General features: G+C 35.2%; 1 protein-coding gene across 1 annotated transcript; it reads left to right on the plus strand.

The window, feature by feature from the left end:
- Positions 1 to 1,613: 1,613 nt before the first annotated feature.
- slitrk2 (SLIT and NTRK-like family, member 2) lies at positions 1,614 to 5,069 on the plus strand. The gene has a single exon (XM_001332731.8). It carries the CDS (start codon positions 2,038 to 2,040, stop codon positions 4,600 to 4,602), a length of 2,565 nt encoding a protein of 854 aa, XP_001332767.2. The 5' UTR covers positions 1,614 to 2,037; the 3' UTR covers positions 4,603 to 5,069.
- Positions 5,070 to 15,300: the final 10,231 nt, after the last annotated feature.

The following is a 15,300-nucleotide window of genomic DNA, read 5'->3' on the forward strand; positions in this document are numbered from 1 at the left end:
CTAGATATTTTTCAAGACACTTCTATACAACATTTAAAGGCTTAATAGGTTATTTAGGTTAACTAGGCAGGTTAGGGTAATTAGGCAAATTATTGTATAATGATTGTTTGTTCTGTAGACTATCGGAAAAAAATATAGCTTCAAGTGACTAATAATTTTGACCATATTTTTTTTTTCCTATTTTTTTCTAGCCAAAATAAAACAAATATATTATCAGACATACTGTGAAAATTTCCTTTCCCTATTAAACATAAATTAGGAAACATTTAAAAACGAAAAAGAAAAAAATCAAAGGGGGTTTAATAATTCTGATTGCAACTGTAACTACATCCAGTAATTATGAGTTATTTGAGGGAGAACTTGTTATTTTTTTATTTTATTATTATTATTTATTTATTTATTGTTACCTATGCCTTAACATGCATGCCTATCCAGTAATAGCTGCGTTGGCCTTGGGCATATTGTCCTCCTTTTCTTGGCTATCTATCATGATTGTTATTGCAAGCGTGCAGCAGGTAAATCAATAATTTATGACAGATTACCTTAGGCCTGAAGGTGCATTGTAATTGGAATTTAAGCTGGTTCTTAATATTACAATGAATTAAGTCTCAAATGTCGCTTTGCCAAACAGCAGTCAGTAAATAAACAAAAGGAATGGATAAGCAAAATTAAGTCCAATGCAATCAGAGAGAGAGAGAGAGAGTAAAACTGTTTCACTTATGTGAATTTCTCTATGGCTGCTGTGTCCTTGTGTTTGCGTCGGTACAAAGTATTATTATTTATTTATTTATTAATATATATATATATATTTTTTCTTTTATTTATTTTTTATTTTTTCCCCGTTTCCTGACAGTTTAGACACATTTAAAAACGCATTAACACCTCAGAAAATATGTTTCATATGTGTATATTGGAGGTACTTGCGCCTTCTAGTGGAAGAATAAGATTAGAGCAACTGCTCTTATCAATGCCAGAAACTTTAATTACAGAAACTGGACACTTGTTTTTACTTATTTCTCGTTGTAAACATGTGATACTGCAGATTAGTGTTTAAATAAAAAACAGAACGCTAATTAAAAATAATAATAATAATGAATCCACTTTTATTTTTAGTAGAAGTGTTAATGTTATTGTCATTATCAATGCTATTATCAGTATTATCATAATTATCAGTATTATTACTATTAATAGTAATAATAATAACAACAACAATAATAATGATAATAATAATAATAATAATAATAATAATAATAATAATAATAATAATAATAATAATAGAAAGAAAGAAATCTATAAAAAATGTCAAACGCAGCATCATAACGGCACCCAAACACTATTTATTAAACATTGGCAAACGAAAGCCTCTACATAATTGGCTATAGGCTACCGTGGTGTTGTTAAGACAAAAATGTTTTTAACTAAGAAATAAAAATAATGCACTCACTCATGACGTCGGAATGTTATGCAGAGGTCTGATCCAGCGCACACACACACACACACAAGACACGCATACACAGGCGCGCGCTCCTGGTGGGAGTGAGTGAGCAAGCGCGGAGTCTCTCTCTTTCTCTCTCTCTCTCTCTCTCTCTCTGAAGCTCGCTCGCACAGTGTTCAGTTTCCCCGCGTATCACGCACCGTCAAGTTGACTGTCGCCATGCAGGATCACAGGCGTGAAGTTGCTTTCGTGTGAATATCTGTCGCGCTGCAGGTGGAAAAAAAAAGAGAAGAAGACAGTTAAAGCTCTAAGACTCTCGAAACTGTGGTGCCTCGGATGCGCTTTAAAGTGCTGCATGAATGCCTGCTCATTATCCCGGGATTTCACTATCACTGCGAGGAACGACGATGCGTTCGGTCCAGCAGCGGCCACAGAGCGCTCGGTGATGGATGTCTTCTCTATTCCGCCTTTTGGGAATTAAGGAGGGTCAATGGAGAGCCGTGCGCTTTTGTGCGCCTTTTAAAATCTTCTTTTAAGGCTGTGCATGCCTGTTTCGAGATTTGCACATTAATGCTGGGGCTTTCGGCGTTATTGCTGTAAAAATGCTGAACAACATTCTCTTGCTGAGCGTTTTAACAGTGACCAGTTTCCCTTCAAAGACAGACAGCCGCAAAACTTCCAAAGACATTTGCAAGAACCGGTGCTCCTGCGAGGAAAAGGAGAACGCGCTGAATATCAATTGTGAAAACAAGGCTTTTACCACGGTCAGCCTGTTCCAGCCTCCGCAAAACAAAATCAGTCAGCTCTTTCTGAATGGAAACTTTCTCACCAAGATAAGCCCGAACGAATTCCTCAATTATGGTAATGTAACATCTCTTCATTTGGGTAATAATGGCTTGCAGGAGATCAAAACTGGGGCATTTAATGGGTTAAAAAACTTGAAGCGTCTTCATCTCAATAATAATAACCTGGAAATCATAAGAGAGGACACTTTTTCTGGCTTGGAGAGTTTGGAGTATCTGCAAGCTGATTATAATTACATTAGTGCTATAGAGGCAGGGGCTTTTAACAAACTGAATAAACTCAAAGTCCTGATCCTTAACGACAACCTTTTGCTCTCTCTACCTAACAATATATTCCGCTTTGTCATGTTGACGCATTTGGATTTAAGGGGAAACCGGCTGAAGACACTGCCGTTTGCTGGCGTTCTTGAGCATATAGGTGGAATAATGGAGATTCAGCTGGAAGAGAACCCATGGAATTGCACTTGTGATTTGATACCCCTGAAAGCCTGGCTGGATACTATTTCGGTCTACGTGGGGGATATTGTTTGCGAGACACCATTCAGGCTGCACGGTAAAGATGTCACACAGCTGATCAAGCAAGACCTTTGCCCCAGGCGCAATCCTGGAGATGCAAGTCATCGTGCGATGCAACCACCATCTGATTCCCAATACCAGGGTCTGTCTCCAACTCTGCGGCCTCGAGTCACGCCGACAAGAGCCCCCAAGGCCTCCCGCCCCCCCAAAATGAGATACCGCCCCACTCCTCGTGTCACGTCTAGCAGAGATAAACACGTATTCGGGCCTATCATGGTGTATCAGACGCGCTCGCCAGTCCCAATGACCTGTCCGGGCATTTGCGTGTGCACGTCTCAAAATCCAGACAGCGGATTAAACATCAATTGCCAGGAACGGAAACTTCAGAACATCTCTGAACTTCAGCCCAAACCGTCGTATCCAAAGAAGCTGCATTTGACTGGTAACTATTTGCAGATCATATATAGAACAGATCTGACAGAGTATAGCTCTCTTGAGCTCCTTCACTTAGGGAATAACAGAATAGCAATCATTCAGGACGGAGCCTTTGAGAATCTTACCAGTTTACGGAGGCTTTATCTGAATGGAAACTACATCGAAAGCCTGTCCCAGTCTCTGTTCGCTGGGCTGCAGAGCTTGCAATATCTCTACCTGGAATACAACATCATTAAAGAGATTTTACCCCACACCTTTAACTCGCTGCACAATCTGCAGCTATTATTTCTTAATAATAACCTGCTGAGATCCCTTCCCGACAATGTGTTTGGAGGTACCATGCTGACAAGGCTTAATCTCCGAAATAATCATTTTTCCCATCTCCCCGTGCGTGGGGTGCTGGACCAGCTCTCTGCCTTCATTCAGATCGACCTCCAGGAGAACCCATGGGACTGCACCTGCAACATTGTGGAGCTTAAGAACTGGATGGAGCTGTCCAGCACCAGCGTTGTGGTGAATGAGATCACGTGCGACTCACCCTCCAAGCATGCAGGTCGCCTCTTGCGCTCCCTCCGAAATGATGCCATATGCCCAGAGACTGATGAGGTTTCAGTGACTAAACCCCCGACTGTTGTGAGCTCGAGCACTGAAGCGACCCCTCCTTCTTCCGTAACCCCGACGGACAGGATGCCCGAGATGCCTCCAGAGGTGCCCTTGTCGGTTCTCATCTTAGGCCTGCTCGTTGTGTTCATTCTGTCAGTGTGCTTTGGGGCAGGATTGTTCGTTTTCGTCCTCAAACGTCGCAAGGGGGTGGAGAACGTTCCCTCAGGCACTAATAATCACTTGGACTTGAACTCTTTCCAAGTACAATATGGCTCGTACAACGCAGACGTCAATGCGGATAAAAGTGACAACCACGTGTACAACTACATACCCCCTCCCGTGGGCCAGATGTGTCAAAACCCTATCTACATGCAAAAGGAGAGCGAGCAGGTGGCCTATTATCGAAACCTGAAGGAGCTGAGCTTCAACACCCTCGATCCTAAAAAGGAGGAGCTTGACCGAAGCCCAACTTTCACCATAAGCACAGTGGAGTTCATTGATAAGCAACCCTGTGCCAATCGTGAACCAGAGCTGCTTTATCAGAACATTGTAGAGAGAGCGAAAGATCTACCCCAATCTGGGCCGCTCAGCTATAATTTTTGCACTTTACCCAAAAAATCCTTCATCCCTCCCTACGAAACCTCCAGGCGACTCAACCAGGATCGATTAAACAAAACCGTTCTCTACGGGACCCCCAGAAAATATGCTGCACAGTCCAAAAACGAGCATCCTTTGCTATCCAACAAGCTTAAAACCGAGCCGGACTACCTCGAAGTGCTGGAGAAACAAACTGCGATGAGTCAGTTGTAAGATCGAGTCCTTGTAAACCTGTACCATCTGTGTATTCCACCACAAGAGACAATAATAACAACAACACCATCACAGACCTAAGCCTTCCATCTTCTTTTAGAGGCTGTATACATACCCGCGATTTAAAGATGATATATTATTTTCTCTAAGAGTTAAATTATTTCTTCTACTTGAAACAGAAAGACTGTAGCAGTTGTCGCAAGAATATGTATAGCTTACAGCTCCATGCTTTTTTGTAATATGAAATATATTTTCTCTCAGATGACAGGGTTGTTGAAATGACATTCCTGTAGAACATGTTGGATGGTGAGTGCAACACAAATTCCTGGTTCCAGAAGTGCCTTTGCACTTGAAGAATTTTATCTCTGCTTTCTGCTAATCAAATTTTTATAAGTGCTGTATTTTAAGACTCTTTATGTAAAATAGAATTATTTGTCCATTGCATTAAACGGAAAAGTAAAAAGGTACTCTGGTGTTGCAGAGAATCTTGCTTTCCTTTCTGTGGCTCTAAAATCAGGTCATTTCTATGATTCCAGCGTGATGTTGGTTAGTACAAATGCTGAATTAAATTCCCTATACATTCGGCGATGGGTGTGAATTGAGCAGTGTTCTGCAGCACAGCTGATCTTCTTTAATGGCACGCAGCAGTGTGTGTGTGTGTGTGTGCGTGTGCGTGTGAGAGAGAGAGAGAGAGAGAGAGAGAGAGAAAGGTGTGTGGGCTCAGCGTATATCTTTCCTTATTGTATTTGCCCGGTTTCTGTGTCATGCAGAATTCTCAGTGAAAAAGAAATGGTTGAGAAATTCATTTTTGTATATCTGGAATTTCTAAATCTCACCAAGCTGCTTGCTGTAGCGTTCGATCTGTGCTCCTGGGACGTTTGCTTATTCATTTATAAATTTAATTAAGACTGTCTTTGACTGTAGAATAACGGTTGCTGTCCAAGGTGCTTAAATGACTTGGTAGAGATACACTGTTGTTTTAGTGCTGAATTTCCAAGTATTTCTTATTATAGACAAGTTAAACACTTAAAACATGATGCAGCTGTTTGTTGTGCCATAAATCAAATGGGGTTTATTGTTTACTATGAGCAAAGAAATATAGCTTATTCATATCTTAATTACATGGCTTATTTATGTTTTATTTGTTTGATCATTTAGTTAAATGAAAAAAAAAGAGTTTGTGTTAATGCCTTTGCTGTATTCAAAAACTAAGGGGTACCTTATAGATTAATTTCAATTCATATTTAATTACCCTTCTATTTCTTATTTTCTTATGTTTTCAAGCAGTTTGAGTTAAAAGTGAAGCAAATGTTTCCCCCCATGGAAAAAAGGGAGCGCATTGGCTACAGTGCTTGATGTGAGAGAATGTTTTTCATCCAGTTTCAAATGGAGTGATTTCCTTTGCATGGTACAATGAGCCTCTGTGTAGCTGTTTCCTGGTGTGGCTGAGAATGGGCAAGACGCACATGCCTTGCACATCAATGAGGGGTCTGACCAGCAGAACACTTGCTGCTCTAGATGGAGACGTCATGCTTTGATTTGAAATAAATTGTGAACTTTAATCGGTTTATGCAGAATGAGAGGGAACAGAGCTGGTTCATTGATGCTGATGTATTGAGTTCATTACATGTGCAGCTGCTTCAAGTTTACTTTTTGCTTTTTTTTTTTTTTTAATTGTATGCATGCATGCGTTTGGATTGCATAGAATGTATAAGTCTGGGAAGTGTGCAATCAATCCTTGGTATGCAATTTGAGTTTAGAGAATGCATTAGAGATATACATTCAAATCTTATTCAGACACCTTCAACATTTATTTTCACAGTTTTTTCGCTACAGTTTAGAAGAAGTTGCACCAGTATTTATTTTGTCAATAACCAAAATACATTCTATGGGTTAAAATTATAGATTTTACTTAAAAAATTTAAATAAATAAATAAATAAATAAATAAATAATAAGGTAACACTTTACAATAAGGTTCATTAGTTACTGCATTTACTAACATGAAATAATCATGAACAACAGATATACAGCATTTATTAATTATAATTGAACATTTCCTAAAGCATTATTACCATCCAAACTCATACTTCTTGACATTAGTTAATGCACTGTGAGTTCGCATAAACTAACAATGAACTACTGTATTTTCATTAACTAATGTTAAATAACATGAACAGATACCGTAGAAAATGTATTGTTTATTGTTTGTTCATGCTAGTAAATGCATTAATTAACATTAACTAATGAACCTAATTGTAAAGTGTGACCAATAATAATAATAGTAATAATAATAATATAATAATAATCTGTTAAATAGCATTAGGATATGTTTTCTACAATAAATATGTCAAAACCTAATCTTTGATTAGTTAAATGCATTGGTAAGCACTTTTTATTTTTATTTTTATTTTTTTTACTTTAAATGTGATTTTCTCAACATGAGGAGTTAAGATGCAATTGATAAAGTGTAATAGATGCAATGGTGCCACCTGATTTTTTCTTTTCCATTTTTTTTTCCCTCAGGCTCCTGTGTTTAGGTTTAATACTTTAATAAAGCATTTGCTCATGTTTCATTACTTAAATGTGAAATAAATGAATGTTAAACATTTTAGGCTGATAAAAATGCTATTTTTATTACTGTATGTGGCACTTACATTCTTCTTTTTGCATCTGTTTTTGTATATTTTTGCCTCTCTTCATATATATATTATTATTATTATTATTATTATATATTTTATATTATATATATATATATATATATATATATATATATATATATATATATATAAATTTCAATTTCCAAAAATTAAGACTTAATATTGTTTATTGTATTTATTTATTTATTTATTTATTTTCTTGTGGTCACAAAAAGTATGTGGCAATAGCTATTTTAATTTTAATGTAGGAATGTAGGAATTTTAATGTAGGAATGTCATTGGCCCATTAACATTTCTTTCTTGTTATCAAACACTTGCATAATTGTAACACGAGGCAATTTCATCATAACTTAGCATTATAACAGTGATCATAACATTATTTATCAACATGTAGATTTTTTTGGATTTTCAGATGCTATGGAAATGAAATATGCATAACAGGAAATATATTTGGATCATTGTTACAGTATTGTTCACATCCCTCAGATTGTTGATAAAATATTTACAATTTAACTGTGTCAGAACAAATTCATAGTGATGTCAAATAACTTTGGCATGCATTGGATGTAGTATAGACTCACTGCAGCAGCTTCTTCAGCTCCTGTGTATGAATAATTATGATTTTTATGTCACAGTTAAAGTTATTTTACTTTCCTTACTTAGATAAGTGAAATATATTGTCTTGTACCCACTATTACTGTATATCTGGAGTCTGAATATTTTTAGTTTTGACTGTATAAGGAAAAAAAAAGCATTATGATAACTTCAATATTGCCGTGTTGAGGCTGGGATAGCATTTTGAAGCCCGAGAGCCACAGCAGTGCTGCAGCACTTTGATGCCATTGGCAGTGAATTATGTCAGGCGGTTGGAAGGTGCTTGGCTCCAGATTCAAATCGATGGGAATGATGCTTGGTTCTGGCTGCTGGAGGCTTGTCCTCAAGCCGTTCTTACTCATTTTAGCAACACTCTTAGGCAGCTTCCAAATTCTTTAACATGAATCCCCTTCATTGCACCTTTGGTTAACGGAGAGCTGGTTTTCTGAAAAAGCCTTTTTTTGGTGTTTCTGTACTGTAATGATATATTCATGACGGGTAGAGCTTTGATTTAGTATCCAGATCTCTTGAGTAACTGCTCAACCCACAGGCACATTCATTTTCTTGAAAGGCTGTGATGTCTGAGCTGAAATATTGCAGCAAATTGCCAGAAGAAATACTTTTTTGATTGACTTGCTCTCATTATTAGATGTGTTATGTAATACCTAGGGCCAGCACTTTTTATTCTTTAAAATGTACGCTTTTTTTACTGTGTTTTTTAATTAATTGAATTTATAAAAAATAATAATAATAATTTTTAGTTAAATAACTGAAAAACATAATTCTTTAATAGTAAAACAGATATACTTTTCAAATTGTTTAATTTTAACTACACTGTAAAAATAATGACAACATGTAATGACAACAAATGTGTTTGCTACTCTAACATAATTCAATTTGTTAATCAGGTTTCAATTACAAATTAAGTTATAGAAAGCTTAATATATTTTAATCAGTTTGACTGATCTAAGTTGAGTTCATTTGATTCAACTAAAAAACAAGACAGCAATATTTTTTTTATTTTTATTTTTTTCAAAGATCCAATATTTCCTGTATTTTAACTGAAAAAAATGTATTTTTCTGGTGAGTTGATTAAGGATTCATTATTATTATTTATTTTTTATTTATTTATTTTTTATTTTTTGTGAAACAATGTATTTTTATAACTTAGTGTAACTAGAATATGTGTAAGTGTACATGGTTTACATTAACATCACATGGATTAACATTAACTACATTAGTCAACATGGCACAATGAGTCTTAATAAATAATTAACAGATGCCAGCATTAACAAATACAACATTCTGTAATAGTGCATTAGTAAAAAAATAATGAAACTGAGCTAAAATGAACTAAAATCAAACAGTTGTGCATTTATAAAAAAAGAATAACAATTGAACATGTAACAATTGAATGCTTCATTTTTGTTAATGCATTACTGATGTTAACTAATTACACTTATTGTACAACTTTATGGTTCAATTTTGGATTAGGTTAAAAAAAGGACAATATAGGGTTAATAAATTACCAGTAGTTGATGCATTACATAATACATTTGTCATATTTATCATCTTGCTTGTGTCAAATACTGTTTAAAGATACTGTGCGAAAACCTTTTTTTTTTTTTTTTTTTTTAATAGTATTAGACATTATTAATTTGGGCGGTATGATGGGTCAGTGGTTAGCACTGTTGCCCCACAGCAATAAGGTTTACATCTGGGGTCACCAAACCCTGTTTCTGGAGAGCTACCTTTCTGCAGAATTCAGTCCCAACCCTGATCAAACACACCTGAACCAATTAATAGTACCTAAAGTAGCACTTGATAATTACAAACAGGTGTGTTTGGTCAGGGTTGCAACTAAAATCTGCTGGAAGGTAGCTCTCCAGGAACAGGGTTGGTGACCCCTGGTTTACATGTTCTCCCTGTGTTCACATGAGTTTCCTCTTGGTGCTCTGGTTTCCCCCACAGTCCAAAGACATGCTATAGGTGAACTGAATAAGCTAAATTGGCTGTAATGTATAAGTGTGTATGTGAGTGTGAATGGGTGTTTCTCAGTACTGGGTTATGACTGGAAGGGGATCCACTGCATAAAATATTTGCGGGATAAATTGGCAGTTCATTCCGCTGTGGCAATCACTGATAAATAAAGGGACTAAGCTGAAAGAAAAAGAATGACTGAACATTAACTTTTTTGATCATGTTAGCTGTTCATGTCAAATGTTCATCTTATTAAATATATCGACTGAATGTAAATGACGTTGTCGGGATTACAAATAATAAGTAGATTTAGGTGTCAGTTATATATATATAAAAAAAGAAGAGACTACTCAAAGATTCCAAGTTTCTCTAATTTTGTTTTTCTTTTGTGCAAGTTTTGTGTTTGAGTAAAACAAAATTTGTGTTTTATTCTGTAAACCATAGCACATACCTAACTGATTATGTGCTCAACATTTTATTTTTTACATAAAACACCAAAAAGTTTCCATGTTTACCAATTCATCTCTCTATGTATATATATATATATATATATATATATATATATATATATATATATATATATATATATATATATATATATATATATATATATATGTATAGCATTTTACTCAAACCCACATTTAACAAATCCAGTAAATCCAAAGTATAATCTTCAAGCAGTCTCTTAATTTTGCCCATAGCTGTAATCACAGTTGTTTTGGCTTATATTTATTGCATTTAAACCACTTTGAGAGTCTGTTGTATGTTAACTTAGGCCCTCTAGTGGGCCCTGGTTCCCTGATTGAGTTCCACTATTCTCAGTTACATAAAACTTTTATTCTTATAGTCCTGCATAACTGAATGTCCAGATGTGAAGTGGTAGCTGTAACTCCTGCACATTATGTCTGGTCTTGTAGAAGGTAAATGAAGCTGTCAGCATTTCAGCTTGAGGATCCATAATTAAAAACATGTGCTTCAGTCCGTTCTGTGAGGAAAGCTGTGTGAGAATAGCCATCAAGGGGCCACTCCAGCTCACACAGAGACGTCTTAACAGCCGCAATCAAACAATGTGAGAAGAGAATGCAGTAATATTAGAGAGGAGGGGAGGCTGTAAATTGCTGAAGTGAAAAAGCTAGACGTACGATGATTATTCAACACACGCTCAGTACATGTTCAGAAATCTACTCTATCAATTTATCTATCTATCAATGCTGTGTCTGTCAGTCTATCAAAATATTACATTTTGAAATTAGAAGATTTTTAATGTCTTTAAAATATATACCTCAATATAATTTAAATAATTATGCTATTTTTATATAAAAAAAGGTAATGCTATAAATTTGTCATCTTGATGGTTGTAAGGTTGTATCTGACATTGTTTAAAATGTAGTTATTCCTGATCTTATTCTTTGACAACCCATTTTCATTATGCTATATTATTATAATAATAATAATAATAATAATAATAATAATAATAATAATAATAATAATAATTAGTAGTAGTAGTAGTAGTAGTAGTAGTAGTAGTAGTAGTAGTAGTAGCAGTAGCAGTAATAATAATAATAATAATAAAATAATTCATATTTAAATAATTTCATTTTAAAAAAATTCATATCATAATGTCTATATACAGTTGGTCATTGAAATATTTTCCAAATAATGTTTAACAGAGCAAGGGCTTGTTCCTATATTATTTAGTTTTTTTTTTTTTTTTTTTTTTTTTTATGTGCTGTATTTTGATTAGAATAAAAAACATGTTTATTATATATATATATATATATATATATATATATATATATATATATATATATATATATATATATATATATATATATATATATATATATATATATATATAATTTATATATATATATCCAGATAACCCCCCCATAATTATCTATCATATAATTTCATGAATATGAAAACACAAAGAGCTAAACCACTTGTATTAAAATGATGAAACACACACTAGTTTCCCCCAATAAACTACTTTGTCAAAAAGATAAACAAAAAAGTTATACAAATAAGTAATTATTATTCATTAAAAATATTAATATATAAAAAAATTATTGAACCATTTCAATGTTTTATATATCTACACAGCAAAATCCCAAGAGTAGATTATATGTACCCTGTATATGACTTGACTTTTGAAACACACATCGTTTGTCTGAAAGTTATTGTTGCAATGTTAGCTGTCTTTTCTGGCTGGCAACATATAACATGGGAAGAAAAAAAAAAAAAAAAAAAACTTCATGGTAATTATAGTGCTCAGTATTTCTATTGCAAATCAATTTCAGTTGTACTTTAATATTTAAAATATTTCAAGATTCACACTTTCCAGAACATGATCACCCGTCACCTCACATCAGACATTTGGGCAGACACACCAAACACAAATCTGTCTCACAATGGACCGACAAAAAGCCCAAATCTTCCATGCACAGACACATTTTCTCCTTCACTGCACATTGTAAAATTACAGTATTGACATAAAAAGCTTAAATGTTTATATAATCAAAGCATTCACCAGTACTTTAATATCTGCATGCTCTATATTAATGTTGATTTATCTAGTTCAGTAAAACAAGATGATGTGCTTCAAGGGAAATTCGCTGGTAAACACAGCTCTTAAAATCTACCATCCATTAGTTGTGTAAACATGGTCTTAGAGAGAAGAAAGAAAAAAATAATAATACTAACTGTGGAAAAACATAAGCCAGTTTATTTAAATGAAGCTAAATTCAGATTTCATAATTATGATGTAAATCTCTTTTGTACAGCTCCTTTAAATCCACATGGTTTCATTGTTGTAATTTTACCAATACAATTTTCTGAAACTGGCGACACGGTGTCGCAGTAGGCAGTGCTGTGGCCTCACAACAAGAATGTCGCTGGTTCGAAGCTCGGCTGGGTTGTCCCCCCGTTTCCTCCGGGTGCTCCGGATTCCCCCACAAGTCCAAAGAATTGTGCTTAGTGTATGTGTGTGAATGAGAATGTATAAGTGCTTCCCAGTGATGGGTTGCAGCTGGAAGGGCATCCAGTGCGTAAAACATCTGCTGGATACGTTGGCGGATCATTCGGCTGTGGCGACCCCAGATTAATAAAGGAACTAAGCCGAAAAGAAAATTAATAAATGAATAATTTTTCTAAAACAGATCAGTGGTGTAATGCAACAAATTACAAATACTCAACGTACTGTGATTGAGTATTTTTTTTTTTTTTTCTTTAAGAAATTGTAATTTACTAAGTAGTTTTAATGTGCTCTTTTACTTTCCCTTGAGTACAATTTTAGTGCAGTATTGATACTTTTACTCCATTACTTTCCTTCAACCTGCAGTCACTATTTTTTCTTGTCTATGAAAATGAGTTCTGTGATTCCTGTTCAATCAAATGACACATAGAAGTTAAATTGCATTATAATGAACTACAGTACCTCAAGACATTTGACAGGCATTAATATACACACTGTATATATTTGGTTAAGTTTAGGTTGTGTTGGAAAATTACCAAAATACAACATTTGACAGATGTCATAGTGGTTATGTCCACACAATGTCAAGGTGTAACATGAATAGATATTAATGTTTGATTGATTTTAGGTTGGACATTAACATCTGCCTGATGTTAGATTATGACGTCAACCCGGTTGACTTTGAGGTACATTATGGTACAACGTCAATTTGATAAATGGTAATGTCCTGTGCCTGCAAGGTCTTTTGTACACCTGTTTTTATTATAATATGGCAATTGTAATTCTTAATTATTGTTTACAACAAATTATAATATTATAATTATTCTGAATAATTTCAACAGTATCATCTGTATAATTTCATCATTTTAACAGAAATCTTTTAATGCTTTAGATTTCCCAACTGATCCCTTGCAGAATTTATTTATCAAACAAAACCTATACAAAAGTTCATTATTTAAAAAGAAATAAATACATGAATGAATGAATATCACTGTTGATCATTTGATTTCTATTTATGACTTGGGCGTTAAGCAAGCACAAGGTTGCTATTCAAATGAAATGCATAACAACGGCATTGAAAACAAAATACTCCTATTTTACATCCTTTTCCGAGCATCCAGAAAATGTCTGTCAGTCTCTGACAAGTCAAACAGAAACATCCAAAGGCTGGAAATGACATTAACACCAAACCCAGCACCCGTAGAACAAACAAGCTTTGGGCGTAATGTAAATCTTGTGTAGTGGCTTGCGTGCGAACAGCAGGAGTGTGTGTATGATTGTCTGGATCCAGATTTAGGGGCGAGATCTTTGTGTGTAGTCTTTCTTCTGCTGTGTCTTTTTTGATGAATAATGTATTTGTTTCATGGCAGCGTAATCACTTAGGCATTAATGATGAGCCGTGTTGGAAGCTGACAGGATGTTTCGCACAACTGTCACAGAACAAACTGCCAAGGCGTTCCTCTGAAAACAAGTGCAGTGTCCTAATATATCTGCAAGTGTGTGCAGCGCCATCTGTAAAAGTGCACAGCCATAATTCTCTTAAACGGCTGAAATGGATATCAATTCTCACCTCCGCACTGTTATAAAACACACTGAATCATTGCAACTGTGTATTTAACCTTGCATCTTATTGGAATGAAAAAAGTGTGCTACTGAACAAATTGGTGCTATAGAATCTGTGATATACTACCAGGTGAAAGCGTAGATGAACCCACACATCCCTCTATAGGAAAACATCATGATAAAGTACATCCAACCTTTGAAATGTTATGTGCTATATGAGCTGACCTTGAGTCTGCAAGCTTTAAAGCAAGGATAGGACAATACAATGAAGGGATGAATGCTACAATGCAGAATTGAAAGGTTTTAACTAAAAGTCAAGTTCACGATTGTCTAACAAGTATTTGAGACGTGAAACGATGTGAATTTACCTCAAACATAAGAAATTTTGATAACAATTCCCAATATGGGACATGTAGATTATGTTAGTTAATCTATTTACTATCAAACAATGAACAACTTATTTCAGTATTTATTTATCTTTGTTAACGCTGGCATATGAAAATGCAGTTGGTTGTTGTCAAGGCTGATTTATACTTCTGCGTCAAGCACACACGTATGGTCCGGCACCGCTGCCGCGTGGTCGCATAGCCATCGCTGCGGCTGACGCTGATGCTGACTTGCACCTCTCAAAAAATATAACTACATGTTGTAATGATGCGTATCGCAAGCTCTGTGATTGGTCGGGTTGGTAGCTCTGACCATTGTGGGCGGGACCGAGAGCCACACGATTCCCTTGAAATGAGTGCCATGAAGTAGCTCTAGATGGAAACTGTTGCTTTGTGTTTACCTTATGATTAATGTGGTTGCATGATTACGTGTAGTCCTGCATTTACACTTCTGCATGCTTTTTTGAGTTGGCGCCATCTGGCTCAAAGCTCTCATCACCGGCCTCACTGGTCACCGTGTCCAAGCTTGCGCATCGTTGCAAT

Source organism: Danio rerio, chromosome 14 (assembly GCF_049306965.1).
Source record: "Danio rerio strain Tuebingen ecotype United States chromosome 14, GRCz12tu, whole genome shotgun sequence".
Lineage (NCBI taxonomy): Eukaryota > Metazoa > Chordata > Actinopteri > Cypriniformes > Danionidae > Danio > Danio rerio.